Here is a 20,923-nt window from a genome sequence, read left to right as displayed (position 1 = left end):
ACAATATAATCTAGTGCAAAACAAAGAAGGAAAGTCAGAGGCATTGTAGCAAATAATGTAATTATCTACTGTAGCAGGTTATGTGCGTGGTTACTGTTCATGTAAATAAATTTAAAATTAATTTTATTGCATCATAATTTTGTTTATATGTATTTTTTGTAAATGTATACCATAGATTTGTAATTTGCAAATTAATTTAAGTCATTTTAGCTTTAATCATATGAATGTGAAGGAGGAAAGTTAGAGAATTGTAGCTTAGGTGACTTCTTTTCTTGATGTTAGAGGATCCACTTGGGTGACCAAACCAACTATAGTGACAAGCTATTATTCTGGGAAAGGGGGGGTGGTGGTTTTTTGGACATGATATGATTATTTTTGCCAAGTTTTATGTACCGGGTTCCATGTACCTAGGTATTGAGAGAGCAACTAGTTAACGAGCGCTCCTTCGGGAGCCTCGCAACGATCAGCACCATTTGACGCACTCTCATCCATTCAGCACGTGCCGTGCTCTGGACGCTCCCTTCAGATTTTATTTTTAAAATTTTTTCGCACGCGTTTTTGGCTTTTTAACGGGTTTTTTCGACGTTTTGGTTTTCCCTTGGTCTTCCTTAGCTTTTCGATAAAAAAAATTTTAAAAAAATTTTTACGCAAAGAAACGCGTTTTCTTTTTTTTCTTTCGTGAAAAGTCACGGTTTTTCTTCTGCGAGAGACATTGTTGTGCTTTAGCGAGAGTCACGGCCGTGCCTTTCGGAAACGAAAAAACGCGTTTTTTCTTTTTTTTTTCTTTCTTACGCGAGAGTCACGGTTGTGCTTTCGTGAGAGTCACGGCCGTGCCTCTCGGAAAGGGAAAAACAAAACGCGTTTTCTATATTTTTCGCGAGAGTCACGGTTTTGCTTCTGTGAGAGGCATGGTTTTGCTTTCGCGAGAGTCACGGCCGTGCCTCTCGGAAAGGAAAAAAAACGCGTTTTCTGTTTTTTTCTTCCGCGAGAGTCACGGCCGTGCCTCTTGGAAAGGGAAAAAAATACGCGTTTTCTGTTTTTTTCCTTCCGCGAGAGTCACGGTATTGCTTTCGCGAGAGGCACGTGCGTGCCTCTTTCGCAAAGGGAAAAAACACGTTTTCTGTTTATTTTTTTCTTTCACGAGAGTTACGGTTTTGTTTCCACGAGAGGCACGGTTGTGATTTCGCGAGAGGCACGGGCGTGCCTCTTTCGAAAAGGGAAAAAAAACGTGCTCCTGGATTCGTTTTTTTGCCTGGTTTTAAAAAAAACGTGCTCCTGGATTCCTTTTTTTTGCCTGGTTTTTTTGCCTGAAAAAATGTTCGTTAAAACCTATCAACACTGTATTTAGTTTTGAAGATCTCGATGCGAGGAATCCAATGGTAAAAACGGTTTGAGATTTGGACGCATGGTTTAAAAAATAAAACGTTTTGAATAAACAGATCTACGAAAAAAGAGAAAACTTCCAGGCTGCGATAAGTGGCACGCTGCATGTGCGCCACTTGTCGTGACCTAAGAAGGTGGAGTGTTCTTTGCGACGAATAATCCTTAATTAATGATTTTGAGGTATTGATCTTGACATGTTTTTTTTGGCCAAATAATAATATCATGTCTGTTGAACCTTCAAAAAAAATGTCTATGTGTTGAAAAACCAGAAAACAATCATGCGCATAGGTGTTGGTTAGAAATTTACTCATGCGAGTTTTCATAAAATAACATGACCATTTATGACCTGAGTAAAAGAGGAGAGAAGATAATAGCGTAGCTTTACATGTTAAAACTTAAATAGTAGCATTCTCAGTGTATTAGTTTCAAACAACTTGCAGGTCATCATATTAGAGCATGTCCACCTCGCTCGGATAGAGAAAAGCAATCCAATGAGACCGCGCATATTCAACCCAAACGTCTGGGCTAACCAGCAACCCCCCTCCCCCCACCCCCAATACTCAATCCACACGTAGAGCGGATATGAGGAGGCCTGAATGTGTCCACCACGTTGGACTGAGCACAGGAGACCGCGCCTAATATCTCGAAGACATCCCAACCTTACTCAACCTGCTCTCTTCCTTTTCCCTTTTCTGCCTCGTCGAACAACCACCATCGACCACCGCTAGCGTCCCCAACCAACAACGCCGCCACCGGAGGCTCGAACCCACAATGTCGTTGACCGTGCCGCCCTGGTACATGCAGCTCTCCAGTTGAGTGAACAAACACACCCATTTCAAAGAAAAATTAGCACATTTTATAATTCGAAACAAAGGGAGTACATTTTAACTTTATTTTGTGCACATCACATAATGTCTTCTAAAGAAACCTTTCCAATTGTCTTAGTGATTGTACCCATGTATATATTCGATAATGGAGAGTTTGGAAGAAGTATATAAAGAGAATCAAAGGGAGGAAAAAAATTCATGTAAGATTCATCACATGTTTATTTTTAGGAATAGATTCATCATAAGAGCATCTTCAACAATTACCCTATTTTGAGGACGAAAAAGTGTTTGAAGTAAAAAAATATAGGAAGTGTGTTTTTAGGGCATGGCAAAATGAGCGTCTCCAACATCTTCCCTAAAATAGGGCAACAAAAACATCAAAACTCCTTATTTCTAAAACAAATATGCATTGCATACTTTGATTCAAACTTAAAGATGCAAGGTTTAAACAAACAACGAGCTAAATATCCAAACATTACATAGATTAAACAGACATCCAAACTACTAGATCACCCTAAACATTACTACGATTGACTCCTACGAACACCCTAGTTGTGCCAGTCAATCTCATCGGACTCGTCACTCTCCTTACCATCACTCTCACACGCAAGGTCATCCCAGCCAATCTCAAAAACCTCGTCACCGGACTCCACCTTCACCACCTGTTAAGGCCTTGCTCGTCCTCCTTGATCTCTGCCTTATTATTCTCGAGGACAAAGCGACGGGACATAATGGTCACCTTCGGCCCGATGAACTTCACTAGTACTGCCGTCTGTCAACTTGAAATTCAATGCCACAGCCAAACGCCACGGTAGACAGACAGTACCTTCACGCGTTTTCGACGCTATCTGATGGTGCGGCACGACAATGCGGAGGAAATCAACTGCGGCACATCTACAGAATGTTTGGTTTGCAGGACTGGATTTTTTGTTTTTGAGAACAACCCTCAAGACATCTCCAACGCTAGCCCACAAACTGGCTTCGACATCCATGCGGACATGAGGGACCAATCCGCTAACACTGATGATACAATGCATATCCGACTAGTGATCAACAAAACTATGCATATCCAACTAGTAATCAACAAAACTATGCATACCCGACCAAATGAACTTACTTGCTCGGTGATTTATGCATCACTAGTCCACCATGCGATGAGATGAAGTGATCGCAAATACTTCAAGACAGCCTCTTGGATGGTGTACCATCGATTGTTGAGAGTAGGGCACGAAATGCTTGTGTTTATGAAACCATGTGTGAATGTTGGCCCAAAATGCTGTGCTCTTTTGCTCAGTGCAGATCGGATCGAGGCTAGTGGTGCATTAATAAAATCACCGTCATATCAAACCAGAAGATAAAATAAAATCTTCAGTTTGTATGGCCCATATTAAGAAATTCAATCATGTTTTCCCTTGTACGTAATGAATTAATCAGATGCACGGGTAAGATTCAAACCACCGCCATAAATCAAATAGAAACCACGGAAGAGTCAAACAAACACATGGCATTGTACAACGGTTGCGCAGATAAGCACTTAAAAAAACTGGATTTAAAGCTAGAACTGATGGGGAATCAGATTATAAGCAGAGTTTTGTAAACATACCAAACTTCAAAGGGAACCAGCTACTTCATATTTTACATCATTTGACACCTTTGCGCAGCAAGATTAATGAATTCACGAGGGAAAAAAAAGGAGACACGGAATTTTTCATTGAGCGTCCCCGTCAGACCTCAGTCGAGCAAAAAACTGGAGATACAAGGATCACTCCTCCCTCTACTATCACCACAGCATCAGCCTCTGGACCTTCCTTCTCTGCCACCACGGTCGATCCATGCTTAGACTACAAGGACTGGCTCTATTTTTCCGAACCTACCTTGTAAAGAGGCGTGGTTTCCTGGTTTCATAAATCAAACTTCCATATCCTTGTTGCGCTTCTCCAGAGTTGTGGTTTGAATTGTTGCGTTTGTCAATTATAACAACTTGGAATGAGAAATAGAAGCTAAGCAATACAGTTCCTTCATCGTATTGCATTTACATGCTTTTAACATCCCATCCCATCGTATTGCATTTTTGTTGTTATGAGTCAGTCAAATTCATCAAAAGAGAAAGCAATACAGTTCCTTCATCTATTCACGTCAGAAGTTCTGCGCTGGACTGCGGTTGCTTTCTGCTTACTATCTTCTCATTGCCCGGGAACCATAGATATTAGTTTACAGGCTTGAATACCATTAATACAAGACAGCAAAGATCCAAAATACAAAGACAACTCAGTCCCTTAGATGTTCTTTGACCATGCGATCATTTCCGCACGAGTCATTACAGGTCTGTAACTGTAAAATTGGCTCATCACAGTTATCAAAATCAGAGCACCAAGTATCAATGTTTTTAAGAAAATTTCAACATTGAAGGCTTCTCTTGTTGTTGGTTCTTAAGAGATTCAAAGGAAGGATCTAGCAATATTAGCTCTCAAATATGGTAGGGCAAAAACTTTTGGCAGCAACTGTCAACATTTGCGCAATGCAAAAAAACAAGGAATTTAGACAACAAACCAAAATAGAAACAATGATAACAATGGGGATGTTAACAAGGCTCAGACATCCAAGGAAGGAATTAGCAGCATTAGCTCTCAAGCCTGGCTGGGCGAAAGCTCTTAGGCGGCAACTGCAAATGTTTTGAGAAACAAGCCTTAAATTTATCATCAGTGCCATATCATTTCCCCAGTTGATGAAATCATATTGCATAATAAGCATGAAACAAAGACATCAACCGATCAATCAAAGGTCAAAAGGAATCCCCTCAGGGACCAACTTAAATAACACAATAACCTGAATCAAACCACATGCAAACAGAGATTCCAGTAAAGAGCAAACCCAGAGGAGGACACTATCAGTAATGATTAGTGGCTGCAGTTTACAACATAGAAAAGCAAAAGACCTGAGCTGTTTTAAACCTCAGAAAGCAGCAAAAATATCATCATCTGGATATAACGGTAATTGCATTCTGTATCCAATTTGGAAGACAAGATTGGCCAACGGTTGTTGTGGTTAAAAAATTCAAGGTCTATCATCAGAATGTAAATGCTTTCACAGGAGAAATAAGCACTGTGGCAGAAAGTGTCCAAAGATTGTATTCAAGGTTTCATCCACGGACACTTAACGAAATAAACAAAAAGCTGATGGGTTCAGATGCCAAGATTCAAGGTTTCATCCACGGACAACTACTACCTCCGCCCGGGTTTATTAGGCCCCCTTTCATTTTGGGTTCAACTTTGACCATGTATTTAACTAAAAATATATAAAGTTTATGCTACAAAAAGTATATTATTGAATTTGTATTTGAAAGAGGTTTCATATGGTATACTTTTTGTGACATGTATTTTATATTTTATTAGTTAAAATTCATGGTCAAACTTTGGCTCAAAATGAAAGGGGGCCTAATAAACCCGGCCGGAGGGAGTACCAAGATTAGAACTATGCATCAATAACTCCTAACAATGCAAACAGATACTGTAGACTGGAAGGTAAGAAGAAGCAAATGATCAATAACAGCCAAGAGAGATTGTTCGAAGATACAGAGTTGTCGTCAATGCTTTCAGAAGAGGGAGCTTATTATCCTCATCGCAACTACATCCCCCAAAAGAAAAAAAGAAAATCAAACACAAAAGATACATTGAGAGAAAAGAACAATGAACCACAGAAAAAGAAAATCAGGTATCAGATGGCTCGGTTCAGCGGGGTAATCAGCATACAAATCAACTCCAGAGAGAAAATCTGTGATTAGGTCTGTTGAGCTTGAATATTTGCAAATCGTCACTGCCATCACCAAAGAAAAAGAACCAACTCTGCAAAGAAAAATCAACCAACTAGAGAAGATGACTAACAGAGCGCATATATGATATCACCATCTACAAGTCAGATTCAGAAGTATGTCAATCAGCACAGATACAGCAATGCAGACCCTAAGACTGGGGCGACAAATATGAAATCATCATCCTCAAACTGGTTTGGAAAATCATTGCAAGCATCAAAGTATCTGTTGTGCATTCGCAATCAAAGTTTAAAGTGATATGAAGAAACTAATCCCAAAAAGATAATTTAGAAAATTAGTGAACAGATCACAACAACAAGAGAAGATATCTCAAAAGCAAACAAATAGGAACTCATTAAAAACGTGGCAACTGTTAATCACATCTGGAAGATCATATTTATTGTACAAAAATTCAACATATTTAATAAGCAGATAAAATTGCTTCTCTATTTAGTTTAGTTTAATCATCATAAGCTAAATACAAAAAAATTTAACATGAAAACCCAAGATAGTACTCAGAATATGGGTGGTGATATAGCAGGATGGTCGGCAAGGCAAATAAATGCCATTTACAAGAACGAGACCAAATATCAATCTTCACCGTCCTCTAAGGAATCTATACATCTACACCATAATAATGTAGGGTTCTACATGTAAATGCAAAAAAGACGAAAAAACTATTGTTTGATTCTCCTGAAAAGGGTGAGGATGAAAGGTCATCAGATAGGAGCGAAAGACTATTTTTTGTTCAAGTAATCATGATTTGATCATATGAACTATGCACTTGTGATCATCATTCGACCTGGGCAAACCACTGAATCAACAGGCAAACCAAAACGAATTAACAGAAAAAAACACAGAAGAATTCCACGATTCATGATGCCTAAGAAGGAAGTCAGTAGGTTATGTAATCATTAGTGATTTCATTGAGAAAAGTTCACGCTAATCATTAGCAGCATCACACAACATCAGAACACATCAAATAACACTGCAGATAAAAAAATGAATAAGATTGGCCTCATAGAGAAGATTAGATCGCTCCACATGACAAGAATTCAGACATATGCTTGTCTATAAATTAGTTTAATCCTCGGCACAGACAAACAAAAAGACTATGGAATCAGAGTATGGTGGTGATATATGACAGAATTCTTATAAACATTTGTTTGGAGTCCAAGCACAAAACAATCTCAGGACAAAGAATCTAATGAAACCATATTGTTGGTGCTCTGATTCTATGGGTGTATAGGAGTCGTTCACAGGGATCTCCCATCAGTATGAGGAATGTTTTATAATCACTGCACCAGCAAAGGTTCAACTTAAATCAGTACCACAAGAACTTGAATTAAACTAGATAAAAAGGCATCACAAATTACAGAAGCACATAGGATAAACTGGAATTTGGGGGCAAGCATAACCCAAGATCGATCTAGACAAATAAAGGAAACACAAAGGAAGAACACAGCGCAAGGGAGCTTGATGCATCAGATCTCCAAGGTGAAAAGGGTGTGACATCACAGAAATGCCTCAGACGCAAATTACCCATAAAACTTGTGTCTCATCATTTGCATCAATAATACTCCTCCCAGAAACAGCAAACAACTTGATAAAACAAGATTTCAAAAGAACATCAAGAAAAGAAAGAGATGATGATCATACTCGGTTCAGTATTTAGGCCATCATGCAGGCCAATCAAGAAATTAATCATTCATCATCTCACTTCCACAGATTGAATTAGAAAATTAATAGATGATATTACTCTACATAGAACAAACAACCGCAAATATGACAAGGCAAGGCAACAGAGCTCCAAAAATTGAGTATTAAGTGGGACAAACAACGGGCAAACTTTTTTTAAAGGGAAGGGAGAGGTAGACTGTCCCTTTCGTTTCATTTTGAAGGCAAGTGACTTCGCAAACTGCTCGATTTTTTCTAGGAAGCAAGAAGATGATCAGATTCGGTTCAGTACTTTAGGACATCATATCAGCCAATCAAACCAATAGGGAAATTAATCTCATTCATCATCTCATCTCATTAAAACAAAAAACAAATATTATTTTGAACGCAAAAGGGAGGCAGGATGCATCAGATCTCCAAGGTGAAAGAGTGACATCAAAGAAATGCCTCAGACACAAATTACCCATAAACTCGTGTTTCCACATTTGCATCAACAACAGGCGTTCAAACAACAAAGAAGAAATTCTTAAAATTGAAAGAACAAAACTCAGTAGAGAATGATCAGATAGAGCTAATACATGATTCAATGGACATCATACCGTTCATCAATAAAATTATTTAATCCTCATTTCACCCACGAGAATCAAATTAGGGAAAAACAAAGGGTGAGAATATTATACAGGATGCATCAGAGCTCCAAGGTGAAAAGAGTGTAACATCACAGAGATGCCTCAGACACAAATTACCCATAAAACTTCTGTCTGATCATTTGCATCAACAATGCTCACCGAAGAATGACAGATGGGCAAAGAATGACAGCTCTTGCAACACAGCTCAGGGTAGCTAAACTCAGCCTCAGAGATAGCTAAACGCAATCACATCTACATTTACATTTTACAAGAAGCTACATCACCGCAATGGCACAAAACAAGTCAATATGAGAAAACATCTAAGAAGACAATTACAAGAAACTACATCAGAGATACTAGGCATATAGACTCAGCAAATCAGACAAACTTGTGAGAGGATAGTTAAACTCAGCAATGATGTTAGTTTTATCAGTTAAAAAACAGAGGTCAACTTGAAAACCGCAAGAAAAGTTCGATGTGATCATCAAGAACCTCAGACTTGCCCGTGGATGTCATGTGGATACAGCGCCTCCAGGTAGGTTCATCCTGTAAACAGGATCCTGGAGCCATATGCACCTCTAAATGTTGGGCATAACATCATCGGGATTTCAGACAATTTTAAGAACAAATTACAAGCTCCTAATTTAGATCAAGAACACATGGAAGATACACAGGTTTAACAGAAACATTAATCATGATTTTCCAGGTATCACCACTGGGAAGACACAGCTTTTGTCAATTGCAATGGCTCAGATCAATATAACAGGTTTTTCAGTCATGAATTCTCAGAAGCAGAACTGGCATGTTTGCTGAAAGTGTTTATCACCACCACCATATCAAACCAGAAAATACGGAGATTAGTTTACAGGCACAAAAATTGTTAAGAGAAGCAATCAAAACAAACACAGCAATATCTAAACTACTGGCAGGAAAGATGCCTGGTGCATGTAGCTCCCGCTTGCAGGGTCGGGGGGGGGGGGGGGGGGGGGGGCAGCAAAGATTCAAAATAAAAAGACAACTCAGCCCCTTAGATGTTCTTTGACCATGCGATCATTTCCGCAGGAGTCATTACAGGTCTGTAACTGTAAAATGGGCTCATCACGGTTGTCACAATCAAAACGCCAAGAGAGTATCAACAGGGATTTTGTGTGTGTGACATGTACATGTATGTAAAAGCCGCCAGTGCCCGGGGAGAGAACTCGGAGGGCACACAAGAGGGGCGAACTCAGGATACAACAGGGTGATGTTGCTTCAAGGGAACGAGTCCATTGGGAACCGATCAGACTCAAGAGACTGATCATCCCAATGACCAGATGACGAAGCACAAACAAATCGCAAGTTGAGACCAGATGACGAAGCACCCAAAATTCAGAGTAAATGTAACCCTATAATTCAAATGCCTTGGAACCCTCTGGTGTATTACATGGGCGCCCAGTAGTCAAATTTGGGGGAAAGGATCCCCATTCAACTTCTAAGAAATGAAAATCCAAAAAGGAATATTAAATAGAATGAAACAAAGCAAGGTGGATCATACTTTTGGATTTGAATCCTCTTAACAAAAATTACAGTTGCACACAGTATATAGTCCATAATTTGGGAAAGGGACCTCACATCCAAAAAATTTCTGAGGAGCAGTGCTACATGTAGCTTCATATATGTGAAACAATAATATGTACATCAATTTTTTGTTATTTTCGTCAATTGTGCAAACTCTACTTTATTGCAGGGCGTATGAAAGTCCTTCCATCAATACAAATTGCAAAAGCAACCACAGTAGCAAGGACACAGTAACAAAACATTACAGATGGTATTTAATTGCTGAGTCATATGATATGACTTCTCATTGAAGCCAGAGGCATCTCTGAAGTCTGACATGCGAAAATTCATAATTAATCACAGCAATGCCACAAAACTAGGCAAATACAAGAAAACATCTAAAAAGACAATTACAAGAAAAATGGATGAACAAAGATGCACTTGCAGAGGGATAAGAAGGAAATTAAAGATGGTTATCAGTCACTGGACATCAGAAACACGGACCAACTTTTCTTCATCATATCCCACAAAGATATACTTTTGCACACAAAACACAACAGAGAGAAAAAAGAAATTTGGCAAAAGTAATCATCAGAGACTTAAATACTCCCTCCATTCGAAATACAAGTCTTTCTAGAGATTCCAATATGGACTAAATACGGCAAAATATGTCTATATACATCCGTATGTAGTCCATTTTGTAATCCCTTAAAAGACTTATATTTAGGAACAGAGGGAGTACTAAGAATCATGGTTGCAAGGGTGAGGCAGTCCCGAAACATTACAAATGGTATTTCATTGCTCAGTCATATGAAATTACTCTCATTGACACCAAAGGCATCTCTGAAGTCTGACATGCGAAAATTCATAATTCATCAATGCAATGCAACAAAACTAGGCAAATACAAGAAAACATCTAAAAAGACAATTACAAGAAAAATGGATGAACGAAGATGCACTTGCACGAGGAATCAGAAGTTAATTAAAGATGGTTATCGGTCACTGGACATCAGAAACACAGAACAACTTTTCTTCATCACACCCAATGAAGAAAAACAACAGAGAAAATAAGAAAATTTGGCGAAGTGATCATCAGAGACTTAAATACTAAGAATCAGATCATGGATCATATTGTTGCAGTATTCTCTCATCATTTGGTACACAAAGACTTAGTATTATCAGAAACACGGGCCAACTTTTCATCACATCCGACAAAAGATGCACTTTTGGAAAGAAAACACGAGACAAAAAAAAACACAACTTTGGCAAAGTGATCATCAGAGACTTAAATACTAAGAATCACGGTTGCAAGGAACAAGGACAAGGGTAAGGCAGTCCTGAAACATTACAGATGGTATTTCATTGCTCAGTAATATGAAATGACTTTTCTCATTGACGCCAGAGGCATCTCTGAAGTCTGACATGCGAAAATTCACAGTTCATCAACGCAATGCCACAAAACTAGGCAAATACAAGAAAACATCTAAAAAGACAATAAAAAAAATGGATGAACAAAGATGCACTTGCACGAGGGATCAGAAGGAAATTAAAGATGGTTATCAGTCACAGGACATCAGAAACACGGACCAACTTTTCTTCATCACACCCCATGAGGATCAACTTTTAGAAAAAAGAACAAGAGAGATTTTTTTTTTGGCAAAGTGATCATCAGAGACTTAAATACTAAGAATCAGATCATGGATCATATTGTTGCAGTATTCTCTCATCATTTGATACACAGAGGCTTAATTTTATCACTTAAAAAGAATAAGTCGTCACTGGGATAGTACACAGGATCCTGGAGCCATCTGCACCTCCAGATGTTGGGCATAGCATCACTGGCATTTCAGAAAAAAATTAGGATCAACAAGAACACATGCAAGATACAAAGGTTTAACAGCTATATTAATCATGAATTTCTAGATAACAAACTGGGATAGTGCACATCAAAATTGTTTTTGTAAACCATCTCTCTGATTAGGTTCAAATAACTTCCCAAAACAACTGCACCATTAGAATGTTCCAGTTATTTCCGTACACAGCTTTTATCAATTGCAATGGGTCAAGATCAATATAACAGGTTTGTCAGTCATGAATTCTCAGAAGCAGAACTGGCATGTTTGCTGAAAGTGTTTTTCATCACCACCATATCAAACCAGAAAACACAAATCTAAAGAGCACAAAAATAAGAATTAACATTCTTATGGCTCATATTAAGAAATTCAACCATATTTCCCCTTGTACTTCATGAATTAATCAGAAACACAGGTATGATGGCATCAACGCAGCTAACCTCTTCAAAAACTGGGTTGAAAGTTGAAACTGATGGGTGGCATCAGATAATAAGCGGAGTTTTGTAAACATATCAAAGATTCAGTGTTTAGCATACCATATTTCACATCATTTGCCACCCTTGATTTGCACAGGAAGATAAATAAATTCACAAGGGGAAAAAAGAAGAGAAGAGGCCAGCAGTATGGCTCAATTTTTTTGAGAAAACATCTGAAACAGGAAATTTTGGTTAGACCATTTGACTACAGAGCAACGGGAAACAGTGCAGAGGGTTGGTAAGTAAACCACCCCACCCTCCATTATCACCACACCTCTTTCCTCTGGACCTTCCTCCACCACCACCATGTAGTCCATTCTCTGGATAGGCTGCTTTTGTCAAACGCTTTGTTTGTCGTTCCAATTTATATCTGTTGAGGTTGTTCGAATTGGAAGACAATACAAAGTTCAATCAAATTCATCAAAAGAGATATCAATATAATTCCTCAACGTTCAATCACATCACAAGAAATTCCACACTGGATAGCGAGAGGATCGTTTGCTTTCTGCTCAACATTTTCTCATTGTCCAAGAACCATATGGATTAGTTTACATACAAGCACAAATACGGTGAAGAAAAGCAGATAAAAAATAAGGCAGCAACATCTAAACTGCTGACAGCAAAGATCCAAAATTCAAAGACAACTCAGTCCCTTAGATGTTCTTTGACCATGCGATCATTTCCACAGGAGTCATTACAGGTCTGTAACTGTAAAATTGGCTCATCACGGTTGTCAAAATCAAAATACCAAGAAAGTATGTTGACGGGCATATGTGCATGTATGTAAGAGCCGCTGTTGCCCTGGGAGAAAAAACTCAGAGGGCACACAAGAGGGGCGAACCAAGGATACAACAGGATACTTTTGCTTCAAGGGAACGAGTCCAGTGGGAACCGATCAGACTCAAGAGACTGATCATCCCAAAGACCAGATGATGAAGCACAAACAGATCGCAAGTTCATGATCTATTGGTGATTTCCTGGGTGTTGGGAGAAATCAATGCCTGAAGGCACCCCAATAGAGGTTCTTGTATTCAGCATGTTAGGAGATATGCTAACCATAGGTGGATCATTTATCATTGTTGTGATCCAACTTAGCTTTACCACAAATGATGATAGAGCTGCTAAATCTAAATATTACGAAGTAAAATTAAAATAAATCGTTGAGTGTTTAAAATTTTGTTGAAGGCAAACAAGACTGATATTCTGAACAGACAAACGTCAGAGTTTGTTTCTTCAGATATCTTGCAGCAGGTTCTGCTGCCAAGATGATTAAGGCAGGGAATGTATGAGCAGATCCCGTGCCATTATTTAACTCCCGTCTAATAGAATCAAGAGACAAAGCTGATTTCAGCCTCTTCCGCAAACCAGAGATATTTGTGAGAGGATAGTTAAACTCAACTTGTTTTCAGTTCAAAAATAGCAGAACTCAAATTGAGAACAGCAACAAAAGTCTCATCTGAAACTCAGACTTTCCCATCAATGTCACGTGGATACAGCGCCTCCAGGTAGGTTCATCCTGTAAACAGGATCCTAGAGCCATCTGCACCTCCAAATGTTGGGCACAGCATCATCGGCAATTCAGATGTTTCACAACAAATCACATGCCACTAATCCTGATTCAGAATGCAAGGAACAGGCCAAGGTAATCAATCATTAATTTTCAGTTATCAACAATAGGAAAACAAAAACAATTGAACTGCAACGGCTCAGATATTGTATTAACAGGTTTTTCAGTCATGAATTGTCAGAAGCAGAACTGGCATGTTTGCTGAAAGTGTTTATCATCACAGCCATGTTCAAACCAGAAAACACAAATCTAAAGAAGGACTTTATATTTTTATGGCTCATATTAAGAAATTCAACCATGTTTTCCCTTGTACTTCATGAATTAATCAGAAGCGCGGGTAAGATTCAAATCACTGCCATCAATCAAACAAAATTCACAACAGAGTTAAACAAAAACACAGCAGTTTTGTAAAGTGGGTTCAAACTGATGGGTGGCATCAGATAATAAGCGGAGTTTTGTAAACATATCAAAGATTCAGTGTTTAGCATATCATGTTTTACATCACTTGCCACCCTTGATTTGCACACAAAGATTGGTAAATTTGCAAGGAAAAAAACTAAGGTGACAAATACAGCGTTTTAATGCAAGGCATCAGATAATAAGCGGAGATTATTAGTCCACACGTGGAATTTTCCATTGAGAGTGTAGGATATCTGTTCATCACTTGCCAGCACGGAGAAACAAAAGAACTCGAAAACTATGCTTAAACAAAAAATCTCGGTTAGTCTATTTGACCCAAGAGCAATGGCAAACGCTGCTAAGGGTTGGTAAGTAAACCATCTCACTATCCGCGCCGGCTCCGCCCCCATTAGATCCGAGCCCAGTAAAAAACTGAACTCCGTCTAAGAGGATGAATATGAGCCGAGCGCAAGCATGAACAGAAGAAAAAAAAAAGATCAGAACCCTAGTGTTTTCTCTCGGATGCCAACCACAAGGGCTGGCACGGATGACGCAGACACATCAACATGGCATCAGTTCAGACCGCCCGTCTGCTTGTACTCTCGTCATCGAGAAAGATTTCGGAACAGAGACCATCTGATCTGATGATTCTAATCCATCAAATCCCACGACAAAAACTCAGAAGCAACACGAACGTACCACATCTATCTACAGAGAAGAAACGAGGAGGAAGCGCAGAGAGGAGCGGCTCCGCCCTTCGATGGGAGGCGGCGGGGGCGGGGGCGGGGGCTGTCCGGCTGGGAGGAAAGCGGCTATATAGAGGAGGAGGGAGGTTAGGTTTCGGTGGCAACGGAAATAAACCTTAATATGGGCCTTCGGCCGAAACTTCATTAACTGGGCTGGGAGGTAAGAGAAGCCCATCGCCAGAACTGGGCCGATCGCGACCCGCCAGCCCGCGAAAACGACGCGAGTGAAATCTCAGGCGGCCGTCGCAACGGACAACCCAGTCCGGCCCACCGACGCCGACGTGGAGGGTCCGACGTCCGAGCGAGCGAAAACCGCAGCCATGCGAAGCTCCCAGTCCCAGCGACGCTCCCCGCCACAAACCCCCGCCACCTGCTCGGCCGCTCCCCGCTGCCACACCCGCACGCGTCCGTCGCCATGGCCGGCGCCCCGCGCAGGTCCGACGTCGACTTCGCCGACGTCTTCGGCGGCCCGCCCCGCCGCTCGTCGGGGAGCGACCGCGGGCGCCGCTCCTCGCTCGACTCGCCCTCCGGCTCCGGCGCCGCGTCCAGGGCGCGGAGCGGGGCCGAGGAGAGGCCCGCCTTCGGGGACCGCACCAGCTCCGGCTTCGCGTCGAGGGAGCGGCGGAGCGGCGGCGAGAGCGGGCCCGGGGAGAGGCCCGTCTTCGGGGACCGCACCAGCTCCGAGCGGAGGCAGCTCGGCCAGGAGTTCTACAAGGATATCTTCCCGGGGGCCGAGCCGCCGGCGTCGCCCAGGCCGGGCGGCGCCTCCGGCGATCGGGACGTGTTCGGCGCGCCCACGTCGCCCGGCGGGTCCACCAGCCGCCTGCTGTCGCGGTCCAGGTATTTGGTTCAGTTAGTGCTCTGCGAGATTTTCATACTGAACTACTGAACTGATATATCGGTGCCGATTGTTCTTGCCGATTATAGATACTGTCACGCTGAGAAATGCGACATTGTATACCGTTTATTTCTCTAGTGTGGAATTTAAACAAAGAAATGATAGAGCATTTGGACATGACCCTATTATCTAGCTACTCCAAATTGACTGCACTGTTTTGGGGTGACACTGAAGATATTGGCCATCTCCTGGTTGGCTGCGCCGATCAGGGAGTTATATGATCGTTTCTGATGGACTGGTTGGGTTATACTCATCGGGCGCCCTCCCTTCACTCAGTGTTCAAGGATTGGTGGATGCAGCCAGAGAGTGGTTTGATAAGGTGTGCAGGCATGGTATCGACAGTTTCGTCATTCTGATGTCATGACGTAAGGAAGGAAACAATACCTTCAACGATGTGGCTGCGCCGCTGTCCCGCGTCATCCAAATGATCAAAGATCATTTCATCCTATGGAGCACGGCTGGGGCGAGTGGATTGGGCTATCTGCTTTGATTCGTGGCCATAGTGCAGTTTTTCTTTTCTTTTTGCTCAGAGCCGTTATTCTCTATTTTAATTGATTTGTTCGAATATGCTATATTTAATGATTGATGTCCATTTCCCCTGCATTATCTTGTAAATAACCACTATCTGATTACACCTTGTGAAATTTCACTCCACATAGGAATGCACAGAACTACATATCATGCTTTATTTTTATTTTACTTATATCTGCTTCTTGCAGCTTCTCCATGAAGTTCACCAGAGGTGTGGACAGTTCAGTGCCTACTTCTCCATCCCGGCATATATCCAGCAGAAATGATGATGACACATCTTATGGTTACAGTGTTCCAGCTTCACCGAATTCATCCACGAATAGTTCTCTTGCCCAGGGGGTATCCCAGCAAGATTCGAAGAAGAATCCCTTTTCGTGGCATCGATATCCCTTCCTATCCCGGTTCCGTTCAAGTGGAGATAAGAAGGACACCTCTCAACATGTTAACTCTATGGACAGTGAATGTGAAGGGACTCCTATTAGCTCAGCAAGCTTCATCAGCAGTGACAAGTTCCATTTTTCATTCTATAAGTGGGCAGGGAAAGGAGCTTTGTTGATGTTGCCAGCTAGTGTGCAAGAAAAAGATGGAAATATTATTGGGGTTAGAAGCTTCCCTCAAGTAGTTGTGCAAGGCATTGACCTAATTGATGAGGAAGAAAGCATGTCAACCGCCACGCCTGCATCAAAAAGTCAGACCGACTATGAAGATTACAAACCTGGGAAGGATGGCTTCTTTGAAAGAAAACACAGTATAAACTCAACAACCAAGGAGGAATCTTCAGTGTTTGATGAGTACCTGCAGGGTGATAAATCCAAAGAAGCAGGTATCCTTTTATTTAGAACGCTGCTCGCATGTCATTAAGTATGTAGTCTGTCAGCTTATGTAACTTCTGTACCAGTAAACGGCATGCCTCTTTTCTAGGACAGTAATATAAACTGTTTTCGTGTCGTTTTGATGTAACTTTACTGAAGCTGGTGCTCTCTCTCTTCAGGAACAAAGAAGAGTATCAATAATGCAAAGAGCAATGTATCAGCAGGGAGCCCCAGAACTCAAAGTTCACGTCCACCTTCAGGAGAGAAAAGTCGTGGTAGCAGAGTGCTAAAAGATTTCATCAAAATCTTCAGTCCTGAGGTTTCACCAAAGCGAAAAGTGGCAGTTGAGGCTCAAGATCAGTCCAGTGGAAAAAGTGGAAGCAAAGGTGGAGTTGAAGATAAATTTAGCATCTCGGATTTGGAGACTGGTGAGGATATTAAGACGGATAAAACAAACAATCAGAATGCATTTTCCCCTGCGGCTGCTCAAGTAAGTCAAATCTGGGTATATTTCCTGGATACTTTGTTGAATGCTGATCAAGCTCTGAATTATCAATGTGTGATATTTTCCTTTGTACTATCTTTAAACAATAAGCAGTTTGACATTACATAGATACACCAGTTAGATTAACCTTTACTTTCATTCAGATGAGAGACGTACAAGGTGGGATGGAGAAACCCGTCCTTACAGTCGATGATGAAATGCTCACAAGAACAGGCAAACTCTCTGGAAAGGAAGATGTTAAACCTCCATCTTCTGATAGTAAGTATACCTGAATGAATTAATGAATCAAACCTGTGAATTGTTTTTGCTTTCTAGAAATAACTTTAATTGGTTAAACCATTGGTTGTTTTTTCAATAATCCTGCAGCCCATAAATCCCACATAGTTCTTTCTAGTCTCTGGATGTCCTCTGTAACATTTTTGGGGCTTGCAATACTCAGTATGGTGTCGCTAGCGTAATCTCCAAGAACTCATCTGTGATGTATTTCTTCTTGTTGTGTTTCCTAGAGTCGTTCCATGTTGAAACAGAGGAAAAGGTGCGTGACACAACAAGTCGTGAGGAAAGTCACATGGAAAATCTTGAAGAATGTGTGGTACGTGCAAAGTCTTTCTGTTATTCAAAATATGAATTATTCTAGCCTTGTAGGTATAAGAAAATACAATTGTTATTGTTGGTTTGTATACTGAGCAGCCATGCTAACCCTGCTTGCTATAATCGGTATATAAACTCCAAGGACCCTGAGAGTTGAAATTCCATCATTGGACTGGTATATAGTATTACTGCTGTTCTGCTAAGCAAGCTGACCATGTCAGTTTAGAGCCAGTTAATTTGCTAACCTACACGTCTTATAACAAGACACTGTCAAAGGTTGAGACACAAGCCCATGACAACTTGGAATTGGCCAGTTCTTGCTCTTCTTCAGAGCCATGTTGACTGTTTCAACGTTTTAAACTTTCTCACTTTTAACAGGTCCTGTTATGAACCATTATGCCTATCCGCAAACAACACGTACACTGACCATAACCATTTACATCCTCATCTCAGAATGACATGGCATGGATAGCCCTTTCTTTTTGCGAATAATGGCATGGATAGGCCTAACTGTAACACCCAAATATTTCTGATTTAACTTATGGTAATGCTGTTCAGTTAAAGCTGGCTACCTAAGTGTTACATTTAGACATGAGTAGTTTGTCATAAATTTTGGAGACCAGACTAATAAAAGTGTGTGCCTCTAACAAAAGATAAGTATGAAAGCTGTTCAGCCCATTAGATGTTTTCTCTAACCTTTCTTTTTTATGTTTTGCCGTCTCTTATTTTACAAACCAGGTTGAGCATTTGGATGAAGATCAGATTCTTCAGGATGACAATGAAAAGGAACAAATAAAGGTACCACGCGGAATAGAGTTCACAACTTGTTGCTTCTTTCCCATGTACTTCATGTTCTATTTCTTAGCTCTATTGCTTGTTGCAATGTAGATATCTCAATCCAAAATCCGGGAGTGGTCAAAGGGAAAAGAAGGAAATATTCGGTCATTGCTTTCTACACTGCAATATGTAAGTGCAAGAGCATCGTTTGCATGTAATCTCATAGTGTATGCTATCTCTGAATTCCCCAGGGCAATGTTTCACATCCACATTTGCAATTTTTTGTTGACTCGTCTTCTGCACTAACCTATTATTAAAATAAATTACTATCTTCTTCCTACTTTATTGGCACATTAGAAGGTCAATGCCAAGTTATATACATAAAGAAAGATATCTCTTGAACAGGTGTTGTTTTTGTTAAACGAAGCTTTCCTCCCTTTTTTCTCTTTAGAGTATGACATGATGATACCAGGGTTATGCTTCTTTTTTTTTAACTTCATGTGCTTCTGTAGGTTCTCTGGCCTGAGAGTGGATGGAAACCAGTTCCATTGGTTAACATAATTGAAGGAGCAGCGGTTAAGAAAGCTTATCAGAAGGCGTTGTTATGTCTTCATCCAGATAAGTTGCAACAGCGAGGAGCTGCCATGCATCAAAAGTATATAGCAGAAAAGGTTTTTGAGATTCTACAGGTAGCATGGATTATCCCAAATGCCTTCATGTAAAAGTAAAATAAATAACGTTATGGATTGACTAGAAGTTCACAACAAATGGCTAAGTTACTTCAGGGTAATTGCTCTATACCATTTTTAATATCATTTTTTAGGGTGAAACTCTATGCTTGCCTGATTAGAAATGGTGATATCTAGTTTGGTATGAGCAGGTGGAGTTCACAGCAGGTGGTTAACTTTTGTCAGGGCACTAGTTGTATATCAATTTTTTTCCTTTTTTTGTGAAACGCTATACGAGCTCGATTAGAGGTTGGGATAGCTAGTTTGGTATGTTGTTTACAAGCAAAACTGACAGTGGAGGGCAAAAGTGATATTGTGCAATTCTGCTCCACTGTCGTCGCCTTTTACGTACTACTCCAATCTGATTTCACTCAAATCTGTTGGTGGTTTTCAAAATCATCTCTAAACCATCTCAAAATCATTTGAAGTTAAGTATCAAACCTGTGTGAACGTTTTGCAGGTATTATTCACTCTTATGTGCTGTAGTATTCATTTCTAGTTGATTTTGTACAAAATAATACCTTCTGTGATGGCTGCGACCATTTCTCATGCTGATTCATTGTTGTGAAGAAAAACAGTTTCAATTAACCAAAATAATTTATGTGATCCCCCCTTTTGTTTCTGCAGGAGGCATGGAAGGAATTCAATTCAGTCACTTTTGGATAGTCTTTCGTAGCTTCTTTTGTTCAGCATGTCTACACTATTTGCGATGGTGCCAAAATGGACGTAAATAATCTTATCTACGATAATGTGTAGACATGGCACAAGGACATCTTTTAAGCTGGCAAACTGCGCCTTTTGAACTTGTTTTGGTGTAAATGCAAGTGTGAATCTGGAGAACCGACCAATGCTGCCCTTTGCCAAAAAAAAGACTTTAGAGGTTAAACTGTGTTTGGTTCTGGTGTATTTTGATGATTGAAATTCTCCATATGCTATGCCTATGTACCTGAAGCCTGGTCCTTGCTTGATTACTGAGTCTTGAAATGTTGAAATTTCGAGCGTGAATGCAGATTCTATTTGTTCACGGATTTCACCGGAATCTTATGCATTGCCAGATCCAACACAAGAACAAAATAACCTGACAAATTAAGCATGTAATGTAATACACATCTTTAAAACAATAAATGTTGATTAGAGGCTGCTGAGATGAGCAAACAGACCACCATAAAGGATGGCATGT

At 40.4% G+C, this 20,923-nt stretch overlaps 1 protein-coding gene, 1 long non-coding RNA gene, 24 other non-coding genes and 7 pseudogenes across 27 annotated transcripts; 1 reads left to right on the top strand and 32 right to left on the bottom strand.

Moving 5' to 3' along the window:
- Positions 1 to 3,588: 3,588 nt before the first annotated feature.
- LOC125555178 (small nucleolar RNA U36a) lies at positions 3,589 to 3,673 on the bottom strand. The gene has a single exon (XR_007304610.1). It is a non-coding gene; the product is annotated as a small nucleolar RNA U36a (small nucleolar RNA).
- Positions 3,674 to 4,472: 799 nt separating this feature from the next.
- On the bottom strand, positions 4,473 to 4,568 carry LOC125555061 (small nucleolar RNA SNORD25; annotated as a pseudogene).
- A 229-nt stretch (positions 4,569 to 4,797) lies between these two features.
- Positions 4,798 to 4,918, bottom strand: LOC125555209 (small nucleolar RNA SNORD14). The gene has a single exon (XR_007304642.1). It is a non-coding gene; the product is annotated as a small nucleolar RNA SNORD14 (small nucleolar RNA).
- Positions 4,919 to 5,927: 1,009 nt separating this feature from the next.
- Positions 5,928 to 6,031, bottom strand: LOC125555158 (small nucleolar RNA Z107/R87). Its single transcript, XR_007304587.1, has one exon. It is a non-coding gene; the product is annotated as a small nucleolar RNA Z107/R87 (small nucleolar RNA).
- Positions 6,032 to 6,119: 88 nt separating this feature from the next.
- On the bottom strand, positions 6,120 to 6,206 carry LOC125555170 (small nucleolar RNA U31b). The gene has a single exon (XR_007304601.1). It is a non-coding gene; the product is annotated as a small nucleolar RNA U31b (small nucleolar RNA).
- Positions 6,207 to 6,529: 323 nt separating this feature from the next.
- LOC125555143 (small nucleolar RNA Z43) lies at positions 6,530 to 6,624 on the bottom strand. The gene has a single exon (XR_007304571.1). It is a non-coding gene; the product is annotated as a small nucleolar RNA Z43 (small nucleolar RNA).
- A 105-nt stretch (positions 6,625 to 6,729) lies between these two features.
- On the bottom strand, positions 6,730 to 6,824 carry LOC125555118 (small nucleolar RNA snR60/Z15/Z230/Z193/J17). Its single transcript, XR_007304559.1, has one exon. It is a non-coding gene; the product is annotated as a small nucleolar RNA snR60/Z15/Z230/Z193/J17 (small nucleolar RNA).
- A 416-nt stretch (positions 6,825 to 7,240) lies between these two features.
- LOC125555169 (small nucleolar RNA snoR8a) lies at positions 7,241 to 7,326 on the bottom strand. The gene has a single exon (XR_007304600.1). It is a non-coding gene; the product is annotated as a small nucleolar RNA snoR8a (small nucleolar RNA).
- A 168-nt stretch (positions 7,327 to 7,494) lies between these two features.
- Positions 7,495 to 7,592, bottom strand: LOC125555153 (small nucleolar RNA Z101). Its single transcript, XR_007304582.1, has one exon. It is a non-coding gene; the product is annotated as a small nucleolar RNA Z101 (small nucleolar RNA).
- A 371-nt stretch (positions 7,593 to 7,963) lies between these two features.
- On the bottom strand, positions 7,964 to 8,050 carry LOC125555156 (small nucleolar RNA Z102/R77). The gene has a single exon (XR_007304586.1). It is a non-coding gene; the product is annotated as a small nucleolar RNA Z102/R77 (small nucleolar RNA).
- A 45-nt stretch (positions 8,051 to 8,095) lies between these two features.
- Positions 8,096 to 8,189, bottom strand: LOC125555154 (small nucleolar RNA Z101). Its single transcript, XR_007304583.1, has one exon. It is a non-coding gene; the product is annotated as a small nucleolar RNA Z101 (small nucleolar RNA).
- Positions 8,190 to 8,250: 61 nt separating this feature from the next.
- On the bottom strand, positions 8,251 to 8,331 carry LOC125555157 (small nucleolar RNA Z102/R77; annotated as a pseudogene).
- A 44-nt stretch (positions 8,332 to 8,375) lies between these two features.
- LOC125555155 (small nucleolar RNA Z101) lies at positions 8,376 to 8,473 on the bottom strand. Its single transcript, XR_007304584.1, has one exon. It is a non-coding gene; the product is annotated as a small nucleolar RNA Z101 (small nucleolar RNA).
- Positions 8,474 to 8,814: 341 nt separating this feature from the next.
- On the bottom strand, positions 8,815 to 8,929 carry LOC125555094 (small nucleolar RNA Z278). Its single transcript, XR_007304536.1, has one exon. It is a non-coding gene; the product is annotated as a small nucleolar RNA Z278 (small nucleolar RNA).
- A 137-nt stretch (positions 8,930 to 9,066) lies between these two features.
- Positions 9,067 to 9,161, bottom strand: LOC125555069 (small nucleolar RNA Z223). Its single transcript, XR_007304520.1, has one exon. It is a non-coding gene; the product is annotated as a small nucleolar RNA Z223 (small nucleolar RNA).
- Positions 9,162 to 9,337: 176 nt separating this feature from the next.
- Positions 9,338 to 9,433, bottom strand: LOC125555062 (small nucleolar RNA SNORD25; annotated as a pseudogene).
- LOC125552615 (uncharacterized) lies at positions 9,340 to 14,944 on the bottom strand. The gene is made up of 2 exons (XR_007303701.2): positions 14,855 to 14,944; positions 9,340 to 13,802 (listed from the first exon to the last, which is right to left on the bottom strand). It is a non-coding gene; the product is annotated as an uncharacterized LOC125552615 (long non-coding RNA).
- On the bottom strand, positions 9,848 to 9,941 carry LOC125555091 (small nucleolar RNA Z103; annotated as a pseudogene).
- LOC125555103 (small nucleolar RNA R64/Z200 family) lies at positions 10,137 to 10,229 on the bottom strand. The gene has a single exon (XR_007304545.1). It is a non-coding gene; the product is annotated as a small nucleolar RNA R64/Z200 family (small nucleolar RNA).
- LOC125555102 (small nucleolar RNA R64/Z200 family) lies at positions 10,656 to 10,747 on the bottom strand. The gene has a single exon (XR_007304544.1). It is a non-coding gene; the product is annotated as a small nucleolar RNA R64/Z200 family (small nucleolar RNA).
- On the bottom strand, positions 10,948 to 11,021 carry LOC125555093 (small nucleolar RNA Z199; annotated as a pseudogene).
- On the bottom strand, positions 11,220 to 11,314 carry LOC125555101 (small nucleolar RNA R64/Z200 family). Its single transcript, XR_007304543.1, has one exon. It is a non-coding gene; the product is annotated as a small nucleolar RNA R64/Z200 family (small nucleolar RNA).
- Positions 11,524 to 11,597, bottom strand: LOC125555092 (small nucleolar RNA Z199; annotated as a pseudogene).
- On the bottom strand, positions 11,917 to 12,012 carry LOC125555071 (small nucleolar RNA Z223). Its single transcript, XR_007304522.1, has one exon. It is a non-coding gene; the product is annotated as a small nucleolar RNA Z223 (small nucleolar RNA).
- LOC125555179 (small nucleolar RNA U36a) lies at positions 12,065 to 12,148 on the bottom strand. The gene has a single exon (XR_007304611.1). It is a non-coding gene; the product is annotated as a small nucleolar RNA U36a (small nucleolar RNA).
- LOC125555105 (small nucleolar RNA R16) lies at positions 12,189 to 12,272 on the bottom strand. Its single transcript, XR_007304546.1, has one exon. It is a non-coding gene; the product is annotated as a small nucleolar RNA R16 (small nucleolar RNA).
- On the bottom strand, positions 12,829 to 12,924 carry LOC125555063 (small nucleolar RNA SNORD25; annotated as a pseudogene).
- Positions 13,650 to 13,764, bottom strand: LOC125555095 (small nucleolar RNA Z278). Its single transcript, XR_007304537.1, has one exon. It is a non-coding gene; the product is annotated as a small nucleolar RNA Z278 (small nucleolar RNA).
- Positions 13,889 to 13,985, bottom strand: LOC125555070 (small nucleolar RNA Z223). Its single transcript, XR_007304521.1, has one exon. It is a non-coding gene; the product is annotated as a small nucleolar RNA Z223 (small nucleolar RNA).
- LOC125555176 (small nucleolar RNA U36a) lies at positions 14,030 to 14,114 on the bottom strand. Its single transcript, XR_007304608.1, has one exon. It is a non-coding gene; the product is annotated as a small nucleolar RNA U36a (small nucleolar RNA).
- Positions 14,186 to 14,269, bottom strand: LOC125555106 (small nucleolar RNA R16). Its single transcript, XR_007304547.1, has one exon. It is a non-coding gene; the product is annotated as a small nucleolar RNA R16 (small nucleolar RNA).
- LOC125555107 (small nucleolar RNA R16) lies at positions 14,341 to 14,428 on the bottom strand. The gene has a single exon (XR_007304548.1). It is a non-coding gene; the product is annotated as a small nucleolar RNA R16 (small nucleolar RNA).
- Positions 14,945 to 15,231: 287 nt separating the features above from the next.
- LOC125552614 (uncharacterized) lies at positions 15,232 to 20,711 on the top strand. 2 transcript variants are annotated; one of them, XR_007303700.2, is made up of 9 exons: positions 15,232 to 15,741; positions 16,519 to 17,153; positions 17,322 to 17,632; positions 17,791 to 17,905; positions 18,154 to 18,239; positions 18,977 to 19,036; positions 19,127 to 19,204; positions 19,528 to 19,801; positions 20,371 to 20,711. XR_007303700.2 is itself a non-coding variant. In XM_048716224.2 (9 exons), the coding sequence occupies exons 1-9, from the start codon at positions 15,317 to 15,319 to the stop codon at positions 20,407 to 20,409; spliced, it is 1,926 nt and encodes a 641-aa protein (XP_048572181.1). In that variant the 5' UTR covers positions 15,232 to 15,316; the 3' UTR covers positions 20,410 to 20,711. The 2 variants fall into 2 exon arrangements, 1 of the variants encoding a protein (XP_048572181.1); XM_048716224.2 differs by having other exon boundaries at positions 19,528 to 19,704.
- The last annotated feature ends 212 nt before the right edge of the window (positions 20,712 to 20,923 follow it).

Source organism: Triticum urartu, chromosome 4A, assembly GCF_056163025.1.
Source record: "Triticum urartu cultivar PI428250 chromosome 4A, HENAU_Tu73, whole genome shotgun sequence".
Taxonomy (NCBI): domain Eukaryota; kingdom Viridiplantae; phylum Streptophyta; class Magnoliopsida; order Poales; family Poaceae; genus Triticum; species Triticum urartu.
Note: the sequence above shows the minus strand (reverse complement) of the source record. Positions and strands in the feature narration are given on the sequence as shown.